This window comes from Malaclemys terrapin, chromosome 21 (genome assembly GCF_027887155.1).
Source record: "Malaclemys terrapin pileata isolate rMalTer1 chromosome 21, rMalTer1.hap1, whole genome shotgun sequence".
Classification (NCBI taxonomy): Eukaryota; Metazoa; Chordata; order Testudines; family Emydidae; genus Malaclemys; species Malaclemys terrapin.
In genome coordinates, this window is record NC_071525.1 from 7669298 (window position 1) to 7690724 (window position 21427).

At 50.4% G+C, this 21427-nt stretch overlaps 1 protein-coding gene across 1 annotated transcript in view; it reads right to left on the bottom strand.

Annotated features, from left to right (window-relative positions):
- The window catches only part of CDC42SE1 (CDC42 small effector 1), a 50351-nt gene that overhangs the window by 6959 nt on the left and 21965 nt on the right, over positions 1-21427 (bottom strand). The window contains exons 2-3 of the mRNA XM_054010559.1: positions 15558-15887; positions 7301-7411 (exon numbers count right to left, since the gene is read on the bottom strand). Coding sequence (XP_053866534.1) covers positions 7301-7411; positions 15558-15611 — 165 coding nt within the window. The 5' untranslated portion in view covers positions 15612-15887. The remainder of the gene's footprint in view (positions 1-7300; positions 7412-15557; positions 15888-21427) is intronic.

The following is a 21427-nucleotide window of genomic DNA, read 5'->3' on the forward strand; positions in this document are numbered from 1 at the left end:
TCTAGAGCAGAGGTTCTCAAACTGGTCCGCAGACCATCAGTGGCCCGCGAGCTCCATCCGGGTGGTCCGTGGATAGTTCCCTGTAAGGTGCGCACCTGAGCGGCTGCACATAAGAGAATGAAGGGCCACCTAATTAAAAAGAACAGGAGTACTTGTGGCACCTTAGAGACTAACAAATTTATTAGAGCATAAGCTTTCGTGGACTACAGCCCACTTCCACCTAATTAGTGGAGCCACGCATGCATGGCTCCACTAATTAGGTGCCTGGACCCTGGAGAAGACGCACATGTAAGGTGAGGTGGTGGCCTTGGCGGGGGAGGGGGGGGGGAGGCGGAAGAAATAGGAGCAGCGGCTCCAGGCACCAACGCTCCAAACGCGTGCCTGGGGCGGCAAGCCGCGGGGGGCACCCTGCCAGTCCCTGTGAGGGTGGCAGTCAGGCAGCCTTCGGCGGCTTGCCTACGGGAGGTCTGCCGGTTCCGTGGATTCGGCGGCGGGTACGCCGAATCCGTGGGACCGCCAGACCTCCCGCAGGCATGCCACCGAATCCGCGGGACCGGGGACCTCCTGCAAGCATGCCGCCAAAGGCAGCCTGCCTGCCGTGCTTGGGGCGGCAAAAAAGCTAGAGCTGCCCCTGGATAGGGGGTAGGCGGGAGGGGGCAGTGAGGTGAGAAGGGGGGTGGGGGGAATTTGGGACGTAAAATGCTGCAGCGGCCAGAGAAAGAGGTGACTTTCCCCAGCTCCAGGGCTGCGGCTGCTGGGGAGAGACCCCCCCTCCTTCCCAGCCCCAGCTCGGGGGCTGCCGCGGCAGGGGAGAGACCCCCCCTCCTTCCCAGCCCCAGCTCGGGGGCTGCCGCGGCAGGGGAGAGACCCCCCCTCCTTCCCAGCCCCAGCTCGGGGGCTGCCGCGGCAGGGGAGAGTGGGCACATCCATCGCATTAGAAAGGTAAGACTACTTATATTAAAATATGAGTTGTGTGCTTTTATTTGTAGAACAAAAAACATTCCATTATTATTGGTTTTTTTTATATAGCGCTTTTATCCAAAGTGCTTTATAATAGTTAGCTAACGGTACAAACAACATTGGGAAAGATCATTAAATGGTCCGCCGAGACCCTCAGCAATTTTCAAGTGGTCAGCGGAAAAAAAAAAAAAAGTTTGAGAACCACTGATCTAGAGCATACCAACTGGGGTGGGGGCTGTATGAAATCAGAGGATACTGTCTTTAACATGGTCTTTCAGTGACCTGATCCGAAAGGGAAAGTCCCCCACTGTCAGGAATGGAGACAGTGGAATAAGGGAGAGCTCCTGAAGAGGCTGCAAAAAGCGGATAGCTGTTTGGCCATAAAAATCCGTGAAGTGGCAAGGGAGAAATGGAATTAATTCAGGGCAGTTCCCTGGCCTGCACCATTCAGGAGGTCAGACTAGATGATCACTGTGATCTCTTCTGGCTTTAGAATCCAAGAACCTGTGAAGGGTGCTGACGTCAGTCACTGGTGGAAAGAGCCACCTGGGAACCTCTGTAGTTGGATTCCTTATCCTTGCTCAGGTAGGACTGGCTTGTTTGTTTTACACCTGGTCCCATAAATCAATAGAGGCTGGGTGATGGGCTGGAGTTGGTGCTGGGCAGCACCTTGTTAAAGTTCTCAGCGGATTGAAGGACAATTTTCCTTGCTCTGAATGATCAAGGTCCCATTGAACCATCTCTGCTAGGTGTGATTTCCTTGAGGCCCAAGCTTCTTCTGAAGAGTAAATGTTATGCCCTTGGAATACACCAGCTTGCAGCCAAAGGGCAGAGCTTTATATAAAGGAGGAGGATCCGCTAGATTTCCTACAGGGTCTTTTCTTCACCGAGCCCAGCTTTTACCCCATTCCCATCTCAAACCGCGCTGCACTCTGCTCTCTGTGCACTCAGTACACTGATCAAGGGGAAAACCTACGGGGGTTCCAGAGAAAAACACTTCATACTGGTTTGTTGGCCCAGCCCTATGGCTCACTTCCTTGGCTGTGGTTCCCAGGAAGTGTTTTTGTTTAAGTGAGAAAACAAAATGAGAAGAGTCAGTGGGAGTGGTGCAAAGAGAACCCAGGAGTCCAGAATCCCAGTCCACACCCTGAATGGACTCAAGAATGTGGACAACTAGACCCAGAGCTGCAAAAGGAGTAGTCAGTCATGCAGAGAAAGTTGCATAGGCCTGCTCTGTGCTCCAAGTGCATTTAGAGGAGAAGAAAAAAAACCCTACAGCCGACCCATCAGATTACCTTTGTTGTGAAACTCCCTGGCCCTCGAGCCTGCCAAATTAAACACCCTGCTGCTAAGATTTGCAAGTCACAGTCGAGAACGATTTCACCAAGGCTGTGAGCAACTTCCGGTCAGCTGCAGGAAGGACAGCCAACATGTCACAACAAATATCTCCTGTGTCGCTCTTCAGTAGGTGACACTCCCCTCCTCCAGGAAGCTTGGTGGCAAAATGTTTACTGCTGAGGAGGTTGGGGGGAGGAGATGCCCCCTTCTTCTCCTTTACAGGTCATGGCTTGAAACACCACAACGAGCACAGTAATAGCCATGACAACTGTCAGCAGGAATCCGTGCAGCGTTGGCAGCTGTCTCCAACGGACAGTGTCCAATCTAAGAGACCACCACACGGGCAGCCTGACTGAAGCCTACGTATCCACCGAACAAGGGACACCAGCCTCGATGGCTTCCCCCTCCATCCTCTCTCAGTCCTGACCTGCAAGGCTCAGAATTTGGGGTCCAGCCAGTCCTTGGCCTGTGCTGCCATCAGCACTCATGATGCTAGGTTTTGTGATAGGGATGCTTGTGCTCCGAGACCTGACTAGAGCCACCAGCTCCATCCGCATTGGAGCTACCAGTCAGCTCGCTGCCTGCAGCCAGTCGCCGCCATCACCCAGGACTGGATTTGAACCAACGATCTAGCGGGGATAAGCCTCGTCACCCTACGTTTCCTTGAACCACCCAGTTCGGAAGGGAGACACCTATGAAGTCACTCGGGTACCGCTCTAGTGGCTGGTTCTACCCACACAGAGTCCGTGCGACATGCACAGGGTGCGGAGCACTGGGGGCTCTTCTCGGTGCCGTTACTATCCTGAAGCAAAAATGCACTTGTGAGGACAGACCAGGAAAAGGACTAAGACGTGTCATGGGGGTGCGGGCCGCCTCTTTGGGAAAGCCCCTGTAGATTTTTCTGCGGTGAGTGGATAGGTTGCTACCTGAGTGTTATCTCCATTTTGCAGATAGGGAAAAGGAGGCTCAGAAAGGTGAAGTGCTTTAGCCAGCAGCAGGCCAGATGTTCCCACTCCTGTGCTTATTCCATTCGAGGAGGCCGTATCTGTGGAGTGCAGGGCCTTCTTGCCAAAGCAGCGAATCAATGTCTAACGCGGCTTGTGGCTTTATGCCATGGAGAAGCCTGTGAAAGCCGAGAAGCCCCAAAGTCCAGAAGGATGTGAGAGAATCTGTCTTCCTGACGCAAATGATACTCCAAATGCCAGAGCCACATCTTAGTTAAGTGCCGCTGCTTAGGTACATGCAAGCTTCTGCCCTGGCTAAGGTCCATGCCATGCTGCAGGGAGGCAACGTTCCCTGATGCCGTGCTGTGGTGCTTGATAAATCCAGGCTTCGGGAGGCTGCCGGATTGGAGGAAGCACTTTAGAAGAGCGCACAGGGCACTTGGACATTACAGCTGGGGAACGAGGAGGCTCTTACATAAAGATTTCCACTGCTTAAATAACGCAGACCAGAATGCTGCAAGAGGCGCAGACGCGCGGGCAGAGAGATTGCCAGGCTGGGAGGAACACAGCAAGGGTAAACACTCCCAGGCATTTACTCCCATCTGTTTGGGAGTCTGGCTGCCATTAGAAGCTGCCTTTTTCCCAGTGTGATACCGCAGCAGCTGCAATCCGCTGGAGCGCCCAAGCTAGCAGTTGGCCCAATGGAAGATCCCACAGGTGGATGGAGAGGCCGTGCAGGGTGCCCTAGAGATCAGGAGCGTCTTAGGCTTCCCCTGCAGAAGGCTGGATAAATGAGGGGGCTTGAGAGGGAGAACAGAACTTGTGGCAGGTCAGGAGCCCACCTAGCTGGAACCTTGTATCACAGAACTACACAGGCGCCAGACGCACGGAAATAAACAAACTCATTCGATCGGACTAAGCGCAAAATCCAGATCCTAATGGCAGAACTCCCACTGCCCTCCGTGGGACCAGGGTTTCGCTCGAAACCAGCGACTCCGAAGCCTGAGGTAGATGCTTCCCAGTCTGGAAAACAGCCAGAGAGTTGGCGTTTTTCATTTGCAAGTCTCCCTGTGTCCCACCTCTTCCTCCTGCTGCTTGGCTCAGGCCGTTTAGCCTCATGGCCCAAATCCCACCAGTAGCCCTCCTCTAGGAACATTTACTCAGGATCAGATCTGCCTGTGGTCCCCGAGGCCACCTCCAATGGAAGCCTCAGCCCCACAGGCTTTAAGAAATTGAGGGGGGGATAGATCATATGAAAGGGCACAGTCTGTTGGGTTAGCTTTCACCCCGGCCTCCAAAACACAGCTGCCGAGTCAAACCGATTCTGGTGGGTGTGATTGATCTAGTGGAACGCAGGCAGCAGCAAACCTGGGTGTGTCAGGTCACAAGGAGGCATTTCCATGCACTTAACCGTGTCTTTAATGTTACATATGTAAATAGGCTGGTAAAAATCCATTTGGTGCGGGGTCAGTTATTGTTTAGTAAGTGGGTGGCAGGCAGTCCTTAGAATCATAAAAGTTCACAGACAGCCCACTAGAGGGGCCCCAAGAGCAGCAACAGCTACACCTTCCTTTTAGGCCTCCTAGCAGCAGAATGCCAAGGAGTTTTAAGGCAGGTCTACATGGGGATATCCAGGAATATTAATCCGAATTAATTGAAGATGTGAATTTGAAGTGGATGATTTAAACAGTATTAAATCCCCATGAGACCACTGTTATTCAGAACTAAGTGGCCTTAATTCGGTTTAGCGTAATTCACTTTGAAAGTGAATTTAGCTAGACCAAATTAAGGCCACTTCAGTTCTCAGTGAGGGTGTTCACATAGGGGTTTAATGCAGTTTAACTAATCCACTTCAAATTCACACCTTTAGTTAATTCGGATTAATATTCCTAGATGTCCCCGTGTAGACAAGCCCTCAGACTAACCCGCTAGCCCAAGTGACTTACTCAGGGTCACAAAGTGAACCCGTGGCAGAGAGAGGAATTGCCTCTAGGTGTCCAGACATCCAGTCCTGTTCCTTAGTCACAAGGGTCTCCTCCATTTCTCCAGCTGCCTAGACTGTTATTAATTATCCCTAGTACGTAGACCCCAGTCAGTCAGGACCCAGTTGTATTAGGTGCTCTACAAACACAGCCATCCCCCACTCCTCTTAACATGAAAATGGTTTCCACCCTGGGATCCCCTGCCAGGACTCCCCTCTCCCTCATTCTGCAGCATTAGAAGGGCAGTCGTGACTCCCAAGTTAAGAACTCATGCACTAGACCACGTTCTCTACCCATTTGTTCCACACGCAGACACGCACCCCATAGCATTTTGCTCGTCTGGTAAAGGCTCAGCACTTATCCAAGGGTGAAGTTCCCCTCCACAGAGTTTTTAGTCACACAAACAGGACATTCATTTTAGACAAAGGCAGCACAACAGCAGCGTCTCAGCTCTGACTGAGAGTTCGTTTACGGTTTCCCATGCTGGGCAACAAAATAATACCAAGCAGCAGCATTTAAGTCGGTCTTGCAAAAGAGTCATGAAAATTCACCAGTCCGGCAAGCAGGAGAGTGGAATTTTGCAAGGCTGATGTACCTGTAGCCAGAAGGGGCTGCTCTAGGCAGAATTAGAGAGGTCTGTTTTGATTCAGTGGCAACCTCTCTGCAGCTCGCTGGGGTAGCACGAGGGCTTATCTATATGGGGACATGCAGGAAAGTTAATTTGAATTAACTAACAGTGTGAATTTGAAGTGGATTAGTTAAAACACATTAAACCTCTGTGTGAACACCCTCATTTAGAATTAAAATGGCCTTAACTTGGTTTCTGAATAAACCGCTGTGTGAACACCTTCATTCAGAAACCAAATTAAGGCCATTTTCATTCTAAATAAGAACATAAGAACGGCCATACTGGGTCAGACCAAAGATTCATCTAGCCCAGTTTCCTGTCTACTGACAGTGGCCAATGCCAGGTGCCCCAGAGGGAGTGAACCTAACAGGTAATGATCAAGTGATCTCTCTCCTGCCATCCATCTCCACCCTCTGACAAACAGAGGCTAGGGACACCATTCCTTACCCATCCTGGCTAATAGCCATTAACAGACTTAACCTCCATTAATTTATCCAGTTCTTTTTTTAAACCCTGTTATAGTCCTAGCCTTCACAACCTCCTCAGGCAAGGAGTTCCACAAGTTGACTGTGCGCTGTGTGAAGAAGAACTTCCTTTTATTTGTTTTAAACCCGCTGCCCATTAATTTCATTTGGTGGCCCCAAGTTCTTGTATTATGGGAACAAGTAAATAACTTCCTTATTTACTTTCTCCACACCACTCATGATTTTATATACCTCTATCATATCCCCCCTTAGTCTCCTCTTTTCCAAGCTGAAAAGTCCTAGCCTCTTTAATCTCTCCTCATATGGGACTCGTTCCAAACCCCTAATCATTTTAGTTGCCCTTCTCTGAACCTTTTCTAGTGCCAGTATATCTTTTTTGAGATGAGGAGACCACATCTGTACGCAGTATTCAAGATGTGGGCGTACCATCGATTTATATAAGGGCAATAAGATATTCTCTGTCTTATTCTCTATCCCCTTTTTAATGATTCCTAACATCCTGTTTGCTTTTTTGACTGCCTCTGCACACTGCGTGGACATCTTCAGAGAACTATCCACGATGTGCATTACTTTACATTTATCCACATTAAATTTCATTTGCCATTTTGTTGCCCAGTCACTTAGTTTTGTGAGATCTTTTTGAAGTTCTTCACAGTCTGATTTGGTCTTAAGTATCTTGAGCGGTTTAGTATCATCTGCAAACTTTGCCACCTCACTGTTTACCCCTTTCTCCAGATCATTTATGAATAAGTTGAATAGGATTGGTCCTAAATGAGAGTGTTCACACAGAGGTTTAATGTAGTTTAACTAATCCACTGCAAATGTACACAGTTAGTTAATTTGGATCAACTTTCCTTCATGTCCCTGTGTAGACAGGCCCTCGGTTTCCTCCCTGCAGTTGCAGTGGGGTATTATTCTACAGATTCTCCTCTGCCCCAAATTAAGAAGTAAATGATACGGTACCATGGGAAGGCCCTCGTTAGCTGCCATATCACCTGATCCGATGTGCGTCAGGTGTACAAAATTCATCGGCTCCCCTATCATAGTGCGGTCAATTCGCCTCCTTTTCTTTTTCTGCAGGGAGAACAAAAAAGAAGACTTAACAGACACAGAAATTAACATTAGTTTCCTGCTGGCAAAGAGAGATGCATCGTTGACAGGCATTTGGGGCACGGAGCGTGCCCACTGGGCTTCATGGCAAGGGCACTTAGTTGATTAAATAATACTGTTTTGCCCCTTTGTGTGGTTTAAGGGCTCTCAAAGTGCATTACGTAGGAGGGAGTGTTTCATCGTGCCTGAGTTACACATGGGGAAACTGAAGCACAGACAGGGGCCAAAGTTGCAGAGGAGTTGGTGGCAGCACCAGGATTAGAACTCAGATCCTAGCTGGCTGATTCCTAGAACAATGCAGGCACCGATTCTGTGCTGTGTCTCTCGAGAGGGAAAGGGGACAACACAGAACCACATACCCTGCCCTGTGCTGCTCCTGCTCTGGGGAAATTCTCCCCTAGCCACCTCTTCACAGGCCCTTTGCACTGCTAGAATGGCGTTCAGGGGCCAGAATCAGTCCCCCGTGGGCCAGATTCTGCTGTCAGGTCCACTGCTAGAGTCAGCGTAACACCCTGAAGTCCATGGAGTGAGAGCAGAATCTAGCCCAGAGCCCGTGAAATGGAAGAAAGTTGTTGAGTGTGTGAATGTGACAGATTCGTGTCAAGCCTCCAGACCTTGAGTCATTAAGAGACCCAGAAAGGAGAAGCTCAGTCAGCCCAAACAAGTTTGTCCCCAGAGTGGCTGAGGAAGGAGGGCATCTCAGATGGGAAGGACGCCCGGAGACCGGGGATTCCCCGGTAATCACATGAAATCCATCGCCTGCCCGATCCTCGCTCCATAGAGGATACACTCGTCCTGGCCAAGGGCCCGGCTGATGTTCCCTGACCAGAACATTCCTTCCTGGCCCCCAGACCTGGTGCTGGGGTGAATGAGTGTAGTGAGGCAGCAGATCCCCGAGACCCTATGCCAGCCCCCAAGTTACAGCCTCGTGCCCACCGGCCAGGTGCATTCCAAGGGGTTTTGTTCGTGGCTACTGCCAAAGGCAGGCCAGTTAGGCCAAGGGTCTGATCTGGCTTGGATACTTCCCGCAGATTGCGGGCAAACACAAGGAGAGGGAGACACATCCCAGCTGGAGAGTCAGAGTCAGAACCCCATTGGAGGAGACATCAAAGGATTTTAAGATATCCCAGGGCAGGAGCTAAGACAGTAGCAGTGAGCAAACCTTCCTGCCCTACCGCCAGCCCAAGAGCGGTCGCTGCAGCTGAACTTCCCAACCCACAACATGGGGGCGGGTTTGAGAGGACGTCTGTTGTGGAACGAAGGAGGGATGTGTGGGGCGGAAAAATACCCCCACCATTCAAATAGGGTAAGTTAAACCTAACTGCTCTGGAGAGGGAGGGGGACTTCCAAGCGCTAGACACTCCAGCGATAGGTGAGAGACAGATCTAACCACGGCTCGTGAACGCGACGTGGCTACATCTAACCGCGCTCAGCTGCCAATGGGGCCTGCGATCCCCGCATCAGATCTCCTGCTGGCATGCAGCCTTCACTTCTCTGCCTCTGTCAGGTAGCAAACAGTGACTTCACCTCCCCCCCACCACCACACGCTGCGCAAGTTTTGACAGGATGTCTGGCCACAACGCCCGCTAGCTGTAGAGACCGGCGCTTTGAAGCCGAGAACCCAGGCTGCAACTGTGAGGAAATATTGAAAGGACAGCATATTTTGAAATAGGAAGCGAGAGGATGGATGCAGAGCGCAGAAAGGCTGTTGCAGCAGCATTGGGATGCCCAGGTTGGAAGCAGCCCGTTCCCTTCGAACCCTTTGGCCAGGCTCCCCTGGCAGCTTAGGGGATCCAAACTGCAGAATACAGGGCCCGGTTCTTTTCACAGTATCGGCGTCACTTGCATTATGGACAGAATGTGAAACATTCGGCATGAGCTACGGTCAGAGACGGGACTGGACTGGCTGGACCATTGTTCCGCTCTGGGCATGGGCTGGCTCCTCAGCGGGCATAAACTGCAGCGCTAGTCAAAAGTGTTTCCAACCAGACGGTTTGCCACCGAAAAATGCTGATTCAACAAAATCCAAACATTTCGTGGGAACATATCGATTTCGTTGAAAATTGACGGGAAGTCATTGAAACTTCTAATTTATAGGGGACATTATAGTTGAAATGAAAATGCAGAATAAAAGAGGCAGAACAGAACACGTCAATAAGGTTGTTTTGATGTTTCTGAAACGACGTCTTCGAAATTTCATTGTGCGGCAAAGTTTGAAATTTGGACACTTTGTTCTCATTTGGGACAAAAGGAGGTTTCAAAATGCCAGATGTTCCCATTTCCTGACCAGCTCTAATAAACAGACTTTCCTCCCCGGACTTCAACGGAGCTACGCTACCATGGCATGTGCAGCCCACATTAGCCACAAACGAGAGCCCATGAGGCCAATTAAGTCATCTGGCCTCACCTGAGAGAAAAACGGGCCAGGGTCAACTGAGCTAGAAACCCAGCAGGGGAAGAGTTGGACCAGTATTATAAAGCCAAGAAGCTGAGATCAGAAAGGGGCTGACTGCACAACCTAGGTGCAGTGGGGATAAAGGGAAGAATGTGTGAATGGATTAGAGAATTTTTGAGTAAAAGGACCATGCAGGTCAGAGTGGGGAAAGTTATGTCGAATATCATTTTAACAATGGTACACCCCAGGGAAGTGCCATCAGCCCGGCATCATTTAATAGTGGGACAGATCTTCAAAACAAATAAGCGCTGGTATCCCTCTATTTTCAGAGGATTGTGCTGGATGAGTTAGGAGCAGGAATGCTGAGGTGGCCAGAAAGAGAGACTCAACAAAGCACTACGAGAGACTTCAGCCTGGAGAAATGCATGTGGGTTTCAAGTTCTCCGTTGTAAAACAAAAGGATTGTTCTTCACAAAGAGGAAAGCTACGAAGGAATGTAAACTGGGTCTGTATAGAGAACAACTAGATTGAGTTAAAAGGTTTTGATTTCTAGGGGTATATTTGATAGATTACTTTGGAAAGATCATACAGATTGCTAAAGATAAATGCAAAGGAAGGATCAACCTGCTTAAAAAGTCTTGCTGGGACTAATTTGGGGGTGAATAAGAAAACACAGCTGATGGCATACGGAGCCTTAAATCAGACCAGTTATCTATCAGCTATGGCTGCCAAGTTCTTGGGTAAGCATCAAAAGCAGAACTTGATAAATTAGATTGAATACAAGCACAGGCACTACGAGTTGTGTATGGTGCATTTATTACAACACCCATAGGAGCGTTACAGGCAGCTGCTAGTGAAATGCCAGTTCCACCACAAATGAAACTATCGGATCTAACTTTCTGGGCCAAAGTTAATGGGGATTACAGTGATGAAACATACCAAACAAGTGTATGAGGATTGTTGGGATTTCAGTAGGCGAACTAAAGCACTTACAACGTTAGAACGCCACATGCCGTCCAATTAAAATGTGGATGCAGGAGTTGAAAGACAAGGAAAAGCTAAACGAAGTGAAAACTTTTAGTCATGGGGAAATTAGTTATGGATGGAAAACCACACGTCCAAATGTGGATTTAGATTTATTTGATAAACTTACGGATAAATAGGAGACAGTAGGTATAAAAAAATTAAGTGTACGAGTATCTAGATGAAAAGTGGAGTCGTTTTTGTCAAATATGTACAGATGGGTCCAAAAACCAAAACACAGGAAGAGCAGGAAACAGCATATTGTGTACCAAAAGTCAGGAATTAGTGCATCTAAAAGAATAACCGATTTTGTAGCCATCATGCCAGCCAAACGAGTAGCAACAATGCTGGCATTAAACTGGATCGGTGGCAGCCAGTCATCTTTTCTGACTCAATATCAAGCCTTATTGCAATAACAAAAAAGGGGTGTCTCCGTATATAGAAGTGATTTAAAAATCAATGAAATGATATTTCGCATAACCGAACTAGGACAGATGGGGATGCATGTAGCATTCGCTTGGAGCCCAGCCCATCTCAAGCGAACAGGGAATGAAATGGCAGACAAAGCAGCTAAAAGCACTGTAAGAAACTGGAGGCTTGATACAGAAAAACCCTTCCGTGTGTTTGAGCAACGTCAGTCCAGGTTATTAGAGAGACAAAGTGGGTGAAGGAATCTCTTTTATTGGAGAGAGAGACAGACAAGCCTTTGACCCTACAGAGCTCTTCAACAGAAGTTGCTCCAGTAAAAGATATTACCTCACCCTCACCTTGTCTCGTGAGTAGACAGGAATTCAAAAGCCTAATACAGCAAAATTTAAGAGAAGAATGCAAAAAATTTGGATCAATTAAAACAAAAAACAAAACAAAACAGACAAAACCAAAGGAAAAAGATTTTTTGGATTGTGCCCTGGAGTTGAGGATAATGACATACCTTAGGGCCCGGATGGGAAAAATGAAACGATTTTGTGTGGAGTATTAATCGGCCCCTGTGGTTTGAATGCAAATCTTTTTCGAATCAGTAAACACAAAGGTGGACTATGTGTACGCAGAAAAAACAATGGCTCACCTTTCCTGGATATGGAAGGGCTTTGATAAAGAAAGGGAAAAGCTCTGAGGAATTGAGATGGCTTAAGGTTACACATGTTACATGAGGTTATTTAGGGAAACAGGACACTATTAGAATGGTGTGGTTCCATTACTTGATAGACACAGGGCAGAACAAGAGACTATAAACTGCTAGGTAGTTGGTGGCGACTATAGACTAACCAGTCAAGCCTGGTTTGCCATGAAAGAAGAGCAAGACAAGAAACCCAGAAGGAGGAAGGAGAAGATAGGGAGGCTGGTAGGAAGAAGCCCAGGGAAACAGCAGAAGGGGCCTGAGGACCTGGATTGCTGGTTGGTAGGGTCCCTGAGTTGGAATCTACTGGAGGGGTGGGCTGGGTTCCCCGCCAACCTCTGGTATTGTGGCGTTGAGCTTCGAGCTGGGGACAGCACTGGGTCAGTGGGTCCTGTTGGAAGGTGTAACCCTGGAAGGGGTGGCCTAAAAGATGAGCTGGCCAGAGGGCCAAGCGCCATATGGGGGTTTACACCAGACCCTCTCTTGGTGCCTGGGAGGAAGGTGGATGGAACAGAGGAACAGGGATAGTGCGACAGGGGGAGGAGGATGAACCTGATCGAATCAAACCCAAACTCTTCCTTGGAAGGGTTAATGCTGATACTCCAAGCAGCCCAGGGCCCCAGAGAGAACCAGCTCACAAGTTTCTGTTCGCATTTCAGGGCAGAAGATTATTTTTAGATTTCTATGAGAACTGCCTGGGTGGGGGGGGGAAGGCACAGATGGCTGGCAGCAGAGCAGAAAGGGGAGGCTGGCACAGCAGCAGGGAGCCACACACAATAACTCTCAGCGGTCAGACCTTGGTGCAACCTCTAACTGCAACTTAGTCCAATTGGTGCGTCCCCCACATACCTGCAGAGGAGGGACCACACCCAGCAGCACCCGTGCACCAGGCCTGCCCCGGGCCAGGCACGCCAAGGGTTAAGCACATTCCAGCCCAGGGAAAGAAAGGCCCAAACAAGCTAGTGAATTAATGAAGGCTTTGGAAGTTGGCAGCAAGCGCCGGTGGATTCCTGTCTCCGCGCTCTGCTCCGCGGGAGGGGAACATGGCTCTTATCGCCAAGGGGCCTTTGGTGCCAGGACCAATGCAGCTTTGCAGACTGGTATTCGGCTGGCACTGCTCACCCCCTCCAGTTCCCAGCTGACGGGGCTGCCCGCGCCTGCGTTCATCTGTGCTTGAGGCTAGGGGGAGGAGACAAACACCTAGAGATTGAGCAAAGCAAGCCAGACAAAAGGAGGACCCTGAGCAGATGGAAGGGGAGATGGCAAAGAGCATTGTCTAATGAGTAAAGCACAGGATTGGGCATCTGAACTCCTGGGTTTATTTGCCAGCTCTGCCACGTGACTCTGGGCAAGTTACTTCCCTTCCCTTCTGATCCCCTAGAACTCGATACCCTGCTTCCCTCCTCCACTGGCCTCTGTCCCTCAGCACCACCTTACTCCTCTTGGTGCGAGAGCCTTCTCCTCTGCAGCCCTGGAACAGCCTCTCTGTATCTCTCTACCCGCCTCTGAAATCCTGGGACATGTGCCGGGGGGGCAAAACCTCTGCATTAACACCCACGGGCTTCCTTGCTCCAGATACCTGCTCCTCTGGGCTGGCCAAGATAAGAACAGAGGGGAGCTGATTCCCTACAAACTGCTCCTCTAGACGACGATTCAGTGCAGAAAAGGGGAGCCAGGAAAGAAGATGCATTAGCCCCCTGACCAAACGCTGCCCGGGCTGGAGCAAGACAGCCCTGGACATGGATGAGGTGGTGACGTTTCAGTGGGCAGAGTTAAATCCAGCCTGAATGTTTCACAGCGTGGTTCTAGCCTGAAAAGTGACTCGAAAAAAAAAAAAGGCTCCTTCCTAAGCAAATCATCCTGCCCCCTGCATGTGTATTTAGAGTCTTGGCCGCTTAGCCCTACAGACCCAGCGCCCAGCTCTGGGAGGGTGAGCTAGGTTCTGTTCCAGCTCACCACCAGGTTAGTTCATTCCTGCTGCAGAAGCTTTAAGCACTCACGATGCACGAGCTAGTGCCGAATCCAGCTCACTCGCCCAGAACCGTGACTGAAAACAGAGCATTACTTCTACACGGAGCAGATCTGAACTGGAGTCATCGAGAGCAAACGAACAAGGGGAGCTGCAGGATGCCTCGTTTGGGAAGCTGCTTCTCTGAACTGAGCCCAAATGGGGCTGGGAAATGATTTTTGTAGCTTTGCTGCCTAAAATAAGAGCAACCAAGTCTCATGCTTCAGGGCTGACTGAGGCAGGGGCCAGGAAGGAATCTCTCTCCTGCAGAACTGCACCATTGGCCAAGCATAACGGGGGGGGTTTCTCCCTTGCCTCTTTCTGCAGAGGCAGCAGATTTCAGCATTAGATGGATCAATGGTCTGATCCAGAATGCAGGAGACCGGTGATATGGATTTGGAGCTGCTCTGGAATCGATGACTACTATGCGTTGACCTGATTGTTGGGCTGTTACTGTATGAATAGATTGGTTTAATTCAAGGCGGCAGGGGGGGCGAGGGCGGGGAAAGAGAAACAAGCAGGAAGGCTAAGAATGGCTCTAGATAGCCACCGCTCAGCAAACACTTAAGAGCTGTTAAGAGACAATGGCAGATCTGTTAGGTTGATGATTTCATCTCCGGCACCAACCAACCTACAACTACACCAACTGCACCGCTGTCACAGTTTAGTGTAAAACACTGCCTACTCCAACAAGAGGGTCTCCTATCGCTGCAGTTAATCCATCTTCCCAACAGGTCGTAGCTCGGAAGCACTGTCTGCGCCGGTGATTAGGTCAGGTTAACTATGTTGCTGGGGTGTGTGTGGATTTTTCACATCCCTGACTGATGTAACTTTTCACTGTAGACCAACCCTTAGACACAGGCACCTGTGGGGGCTGACTGAAGAAGCTACACCTGCCTCATTTACCATCGGGGACGCCTGTAGCCTCTTCCACAATCCTTTCCTCCCTTATGCTTTGTTCCTACTGCTAAAAACAACCGACGCTTTGGTCCCCGACTTCTGAAGGGAAGAACCGCAGCTGTCCAAGCTCCGTCAGCCCCACCGGCTAAGCACAGGATGTTGTAGCATAGAGCCCAGTCTAAGGCCTCATTTCCATGGGGACACTCAGGAAAGGTAATCTGAATTAAAAAATTCACGCCTCTCCGAGAGGTGGATGTCACTACAGTTCCTGTCACTGTAGGAAGTCTCTACACTCCGTGTGGTGTTTCTAGCGTAGACAAAGCCTGAGCATCCCCATGTAGACAAGGGCTAAGGGTGCAGAACTGCAGAATTCCAGTCCAGGAGAGCCCAGACACCGGGGAGGTGGGGTTTGCACTCCAAAATGCAGCTAGCTCTGTAACCATGACAACGGGGTGGGTTGACAGATGTTCTCCTCCAGGGCTGGCAGATTAAGTGGAACAATGAACCGATCAGGAGTCGGGATGAAGTCAGGGTATTAGACTACAGGGAGCAGTAGGCTGATCCGGTAGAGCAAACCCCATGTGGCCATGTTGCACTGTACCTCCCTCCCACCCCGTCCCAAGCTGACGGCATCAAAAGGTGGCAAGTTTACATGGGACCGACTTACCGGTTGTGGTTTTTCTACTACACAGCAGCCGAGTTTGTGCCAAAAGTCACTCATATTCGCAGAGGCTTCCAGTTTTTCTTTTTTTCACCCTCTGGTCGCTCGGCTTCCAGATGTGGTCAAGGCTCCTCCGGCCCCCGGCTTCACTCCCACTTGAACTGGGAGGGTTTACACCCAAGAGAAATGGCAGCCCAGGCCCAGCTCTGAGTCACTCCATGGAGCAGGTGTAGTTGGTCTCGGCTAGGAAATCCCAAGGGAAGCGGGGGAAGGTCACTTTCCCCTTCAGCTCTCAGGGTCGTGTGTCACCGTTCAGGTCCCCTGCGCTGGCCACACCTATCACGGAAGGAGAGATTTGGTTAGGACACTTATCAGGAGGCATCAGAGCACGAGCAGTCTGTGGGGCACAACTCCATTCCAGCTACACCCCACCCTGCATGCATCCCACGGAGCCATGGCTGGGGTACCATCATCTCCAGAGGGCTGGGTTACAGCATCTCCTCCATCCAGGGCACTGTGGCAGAGAAGAGAATGACTCAGTCAGCCCAAGCAGAAATAAGCTGGAAATACCCCTGTTCACTGAGGTCTCCAGCCGCCTCAGAGGAACACAAAGAGCCCTAAAGTTACTAGGCTGCACGCCACGTAGCTTCCCCCACGCCAGCCAAGGTAGCCTTCCAGCAGCACACTTTCCCAAGTCCAGAGGTTGTGCTGTTGGTCAGTTAAACAATACATCTGATTAACAGATCTCATGCTTCAGGGCACAAGCGGCAGGGGTCAGGAAGGAAACCTCTTACCCCATGGGAGAGCATTGCACAATTTTTTAGCTTTTGGAATTCCAGTAGGGATTGGTCACAGCAGGAGGCAGGATATCAGACTAGACGGACCCTAGCCACAGTATCTGGCTATGGCAAATGCTGTGTGCTGAGCAGGGAAGTGGGGGCAGGACTCCTGGATTCTGTTCCCACATCACTGGGAGAAGTGTGGTCAAGTGGTTGGGGACCCGGGGGAAAATGCCTGAAAGTCTGGATTCCATTCCCAGTTCTGCCACTGACTCGCTGCGTGACTTTGGGGTGAGTCACTTTCCCTGATCCACACCTCAGTTTCTACATCTGTAAAATGGCTGCAACATGCACTTTGAGTTCTGTGCACAAAAAAAGAAGGCACCTAGAAATGCAGCATTACTAGTCACTGAACTCTGCTCATTTCTTTTGCAGTTTGGGGACTGTTTCAAAGCATGTCTTTTAGGAAATACATTAAGAATGAAGTCCTATGATCTACCCCAGGGGTGGCCCAGCTGCAGGTCACGGGCCACTCTTTTACAGTTAAATGCGGCTCATGGAGCCCCCCCATTCTCCACCTACCAGAGCTCCGGGCTTCTGCCTTGCGGCCGATGGTGGGACTAGGGGCTTCTTCCCCGGGGAGGTGAGGGGGGGAAAGTCTAGGGCAGTGGTTCTCAAACTTTTGTACTGGTGACCCCTTTCACATAGCAAGCCTCTGAGTGCAACCCCCCTTATAAATTAAAAACACTTTTAAATATATTTAAAATTAATAATGCTGGATGCAAAGCAGGGTTTGGGGTGGAGGCTGACAGCTCATGACCCCCCCCCCCATGTAATAACTTCGCAACCCCCTTAGGGGTCCTGACCCCCAGTTTGAGAACCCCTGGTCTAGGGACTTCTGAACCCCGGCAGGTGCCTCCTGTAGGGCTGGGCTTCAGTACCAGCAGGTGCTCCCTGTGGGGCTGAAACCCCAAGCCCCCCCGCCCTGCCGCAGGGCAGAAGTGCCGAGCGGGTATGCCTCGGAGGATCGGTAAGTTTCGCCACCCCTGGACTTAGATCATAGTGATCCCTTCTGGGCTTAAAACCTATTAAGATTTTCTACCCCTCTCTCTCTCTCTGTCACACTCCCACAGCGCAACCCGCATCAGAAACACACCCCAGCAAATACCCTAGAAACATCTGCTGTGCCCGGGGTTGGGATTCACAACCCCTGCAGGCTCCCAAACGACTGACATCCCCCAACGCCGCTCAGCTCGGCTTCTTTCAGCTCGAGCGGCTTTCGGTTTGCCTTGAGAGGAGGTGCGAGGTCTGCTTCTCAGAGGCTCTGGGTGGGGTGGCAGCAATCTCCAGACACAGTATCAAAACCACTTCCTGGGCGGCGGCGGCAACCCAAAGCTCTAAACACCATGTCAACGAGTTCCCTTGAGCTCTCTCTTTGCTCCCACTTGGTGTCATTTTAAAGCCTCCTACAACGTGCCCAAAGGATTGGAAAGATCGGCGGCTACGTCAGTGGGAAGCTGTGCCAGGATGGGGTGCGGGGGGGTTGCCCAGAGGGGCACATGAATGGAGAGAGGAAGAGAGGGCTCACAAATGCATTTACTTTATTGACAACGTCTTTCAATATGATCTTTAGCTTCGCTGGCCCTGGAGGCAGGTGCTGTTCTGACAGGTCTGCAACGCTGCCCTCTTCCCGGTGAGCTTGACACACCCTGCTCAGCCCCCAGCATGGCGGGTAACGCGGCCCTGGCCACTGAGCGAGTGGGACGCCCCTGCGCTGGCCCGCACCAGGCGGCTTGGGAACACGCCCTTTGTTCGTGGCAGTGGTTGAAGCCAACGGCCCAGCTCCTCCGTTCGGATACGCTGACCCCTTGTTCCTGAGCCACGCTGGCTCAGCGAGGGTCGCGGCTTCCCATTCCTAGGGCTCAGGATTGACTCCTTCCCTGTTCAGATCCAGGGATCCCACCCCCGCCTCGCCCAGCAGGACGGGTCAGCGACGCTCCGCTGCAGCGCAGGTGAGGAGAAAAGAGTCGACAGCTGTTCCAAGCTCTGCGGCGCGGAGTTATTCAGGGCAGGGCCTCAGGGAGCAGCGAGCATCATTGCTCCAACTGCAGGGCCTCAGGGCGGCGCAGCGAGGAAACGGGCCAGGTTAGAACCGCTGGCCAGGATCCTCAGCGATGGTGGTCCACGAAACGAAATGCCCACGCTGCACCTGGCCAGCTGAGTGGGCCCATAGGATGCTACGCAGGTGGCTCCGTGCGTAAGAGCTCTGCATCCATCAGTTCACAGTGGCCCTTTCTCTCCTAGCTAGATAAGGTTTCTTACAGTTTATTGCTTATGGGCAAAACCTCACACACCCAAATCCCGTCTCACTGGATGTGAACGTTAAAGATCCCGGGGCTTTAAGAGTAGGGATCTGCCCTCTTTTCCTTGGCCAGAATTCCTCCTCTCCCTACAGTTGCACCTATCAATTGCCACCCTCCGCCTCAGAGGCGGCTGCATGTCCGTGGGGCTGCATGTACACGTGACGAATGATGCTATAGAAAGAGATATTATCGTTACAGGGGTAGACAGAGATCTCGTCTGACCCCTGCAGCAATCAGCTAACCCCAGGAAACGTGAGAGTGGCGAATAGCTACCGGTGTTGTGGAACATCCAGCCTTTCACCATATATCAAGAGAGCTGATGCATACATGGAAAAACAACACACAGTTCCAAGCACACCTCGCTCTCATTCAACACTTTCCATCCAGAGAGCTCAAAGCGCTTTGCAAGGGCCGGCAAATATCACCGTGCCCATTTTATAGATGGGGAAATGGAGGCACACAGACTGGAAGTGACTTGCTCGAGGTCACACAGCAGAGCCTAGGACAGAACCCAGGTCTCCGGAATCCCGTGCTCTAACCACTGGGCCGCACTGCCTTCCCGCATGGCGCCAGCAACTCCCCTGACTTTTTGCTTTGACTCAAAAAGGAAAAGAACAAAAAAAAAAAAGAAAGAAAGAAAGGAAACATGATCAGCACTACCTACTCCGTGCGGCTGACTCTAATCCTCGGCGGCGAGGGCAGGAACATGTCAGAACAGGAGTGGCCGTCACGGAAAAGCAAATAGTGAAACTGAACTAATCAGGGACTGAATCCGATGCCCTAGATCCAGCAGCTGTTGAATCGAGACATCAAATAGAGGCCTGGCCACTCCTGGTCATTAAAGAGCCAACCCACGATGCTCATCACAAGAGTTAGACTGACTGGATTGCAATTCGGTTAACTGTGGTTTGTTTCCCATCCCTCTGATTTCAACCAGAAAAGGTCCAGTCCTAAACTTGTGCTGAGAGGCTGCTAAAAAGAGATACCATGCTGCTTTCAGCCCCAGAGGTGGCTGCATTTCAGGGACCGGTGAAGCAATGTCTGGATGGCTCATTTATAAACCACTTTGGGGTGAAAGGCACAACATTGTTTAATAAATCCCCTGAGACCCCGTTTGCCTTTGGCTTGCCCAGTGGTGGTGGTGGAGCATGTCCTATTCAGAACACACCTGGTGATGTGCAACTTAGACTGTTGAGTTTCAAGAGAATCTGGATTAGATGTGGTCAGAAAGCAGGTATTTTTTTCCCCTCGTGGAAACTTTGGATTCTCCCCCCCCACACACACACACCAATTTGTTTTCATCAAAATTTTCCACAGAAGCGTTTGAATTTTTGGCTGAAAAACAAAACCTTTCAATTCTGAAATGCCGCCGCAGTGCCTCATGGGAGTCGTAGTGCAGTTAGCTCGTGCTCCCATTCTTCTCTAAAGGCCAGGCACCCTGGTAGGACCACATCTGCCATCACCAGGGTGCATCATGGGAGATGTAGTCTGGCTGGGAACTGCTGCCCGTAGATGTGAACGGGGACACAAGGAAACCCAGCTGCAACTGTTTTAACGCTGGAGAACCTGCAGAAGTGGATGACTTCCTCAGCCCTAAATTGGAGGGAGCGGGAAAGATATTTTCATAGAATCATAGGGCTAGAAGGGACCGCAAGGGTCATCTAGCCAAGCTGCAGGATTTGTTGGGAATAAACCATCCAGGACAGATGGCTCCAGCCTCTTGAAAATCGCCAGCAAAGGAGCTGCCACACCTCCCGAGGCGTCTGTTCCATTGTCCTACCGTGTTTACAGTTAGGAAGATTTCCTGAGATTTAATCTAAATCTGCTCTGCTGTAGTTTGAACCCACTGCCTCTTATCCTGCCCTCTGTGGCAAGAGAACAATTTTGCTCCATCTCTTTTATGGCAGCCTTTCAAGTATTTGAAGACCGCTATCATATCCCCCTCTTAATCTCCTCTTTTCCAAACTAAACATACCCAGTTCCTTCAGTCTTTGCTCAGATGGCGCTGGCATTCCATCCCTTGGATCACCTTTGTCGCTCGCCATGGGAGTCTTCCCAGTGTCTCTACATCGATGACCAAAATTGGACACACTACTTCAGCGGAGGCCTAACCAGCGCTGAATAGAGCGGGGCTATCAGCTCCCGGGACTTGCCTCTGTTAACGCAACTCAAAATGGCATTTGCTTTTTTTACAACAGCATCGCATGGATGACTCATGTTGAGGATGTGATCCACCACAACTCCCAGATCCGTCTCAGCAGTGCCGTTATGCTTCCCTAACATAAGAGAAGAGAAACCAAATGCACAAATATAGACTGGGGGGGGGATAACTGGCTTGGCAACACCACTGCTGAGAAGCATGAACTTTACATTGGTCATGGTTGAATTTCGTTTTGTCGTCTAAAGCCCAGTTCTTCAATTTATCAAGATCCCTCTGAATTTTAGCTCGATCCTCCAAAGTGTTTGCAACTCCCCCACACCCCTGCAGCTTTGTGTCATCTGCAAATTTGATCGGGATGCTCTCTCGTCTTACATCCAGGTCATTAATAAAGATGTTTAACATCAGACCCAGAACAGGTCCCCTTGGAACCCCACCTGAGACCACCTTCAAATCTGATATCATTCCATTAATAGCTACTCTTTGTTTGTGATTGTTTAACCAATAATGTATCCACTTAATGGGCTGCTTTTCTCCAGTTTACTTACAAGAATGTCATGTGGGACTGTGTCTAAA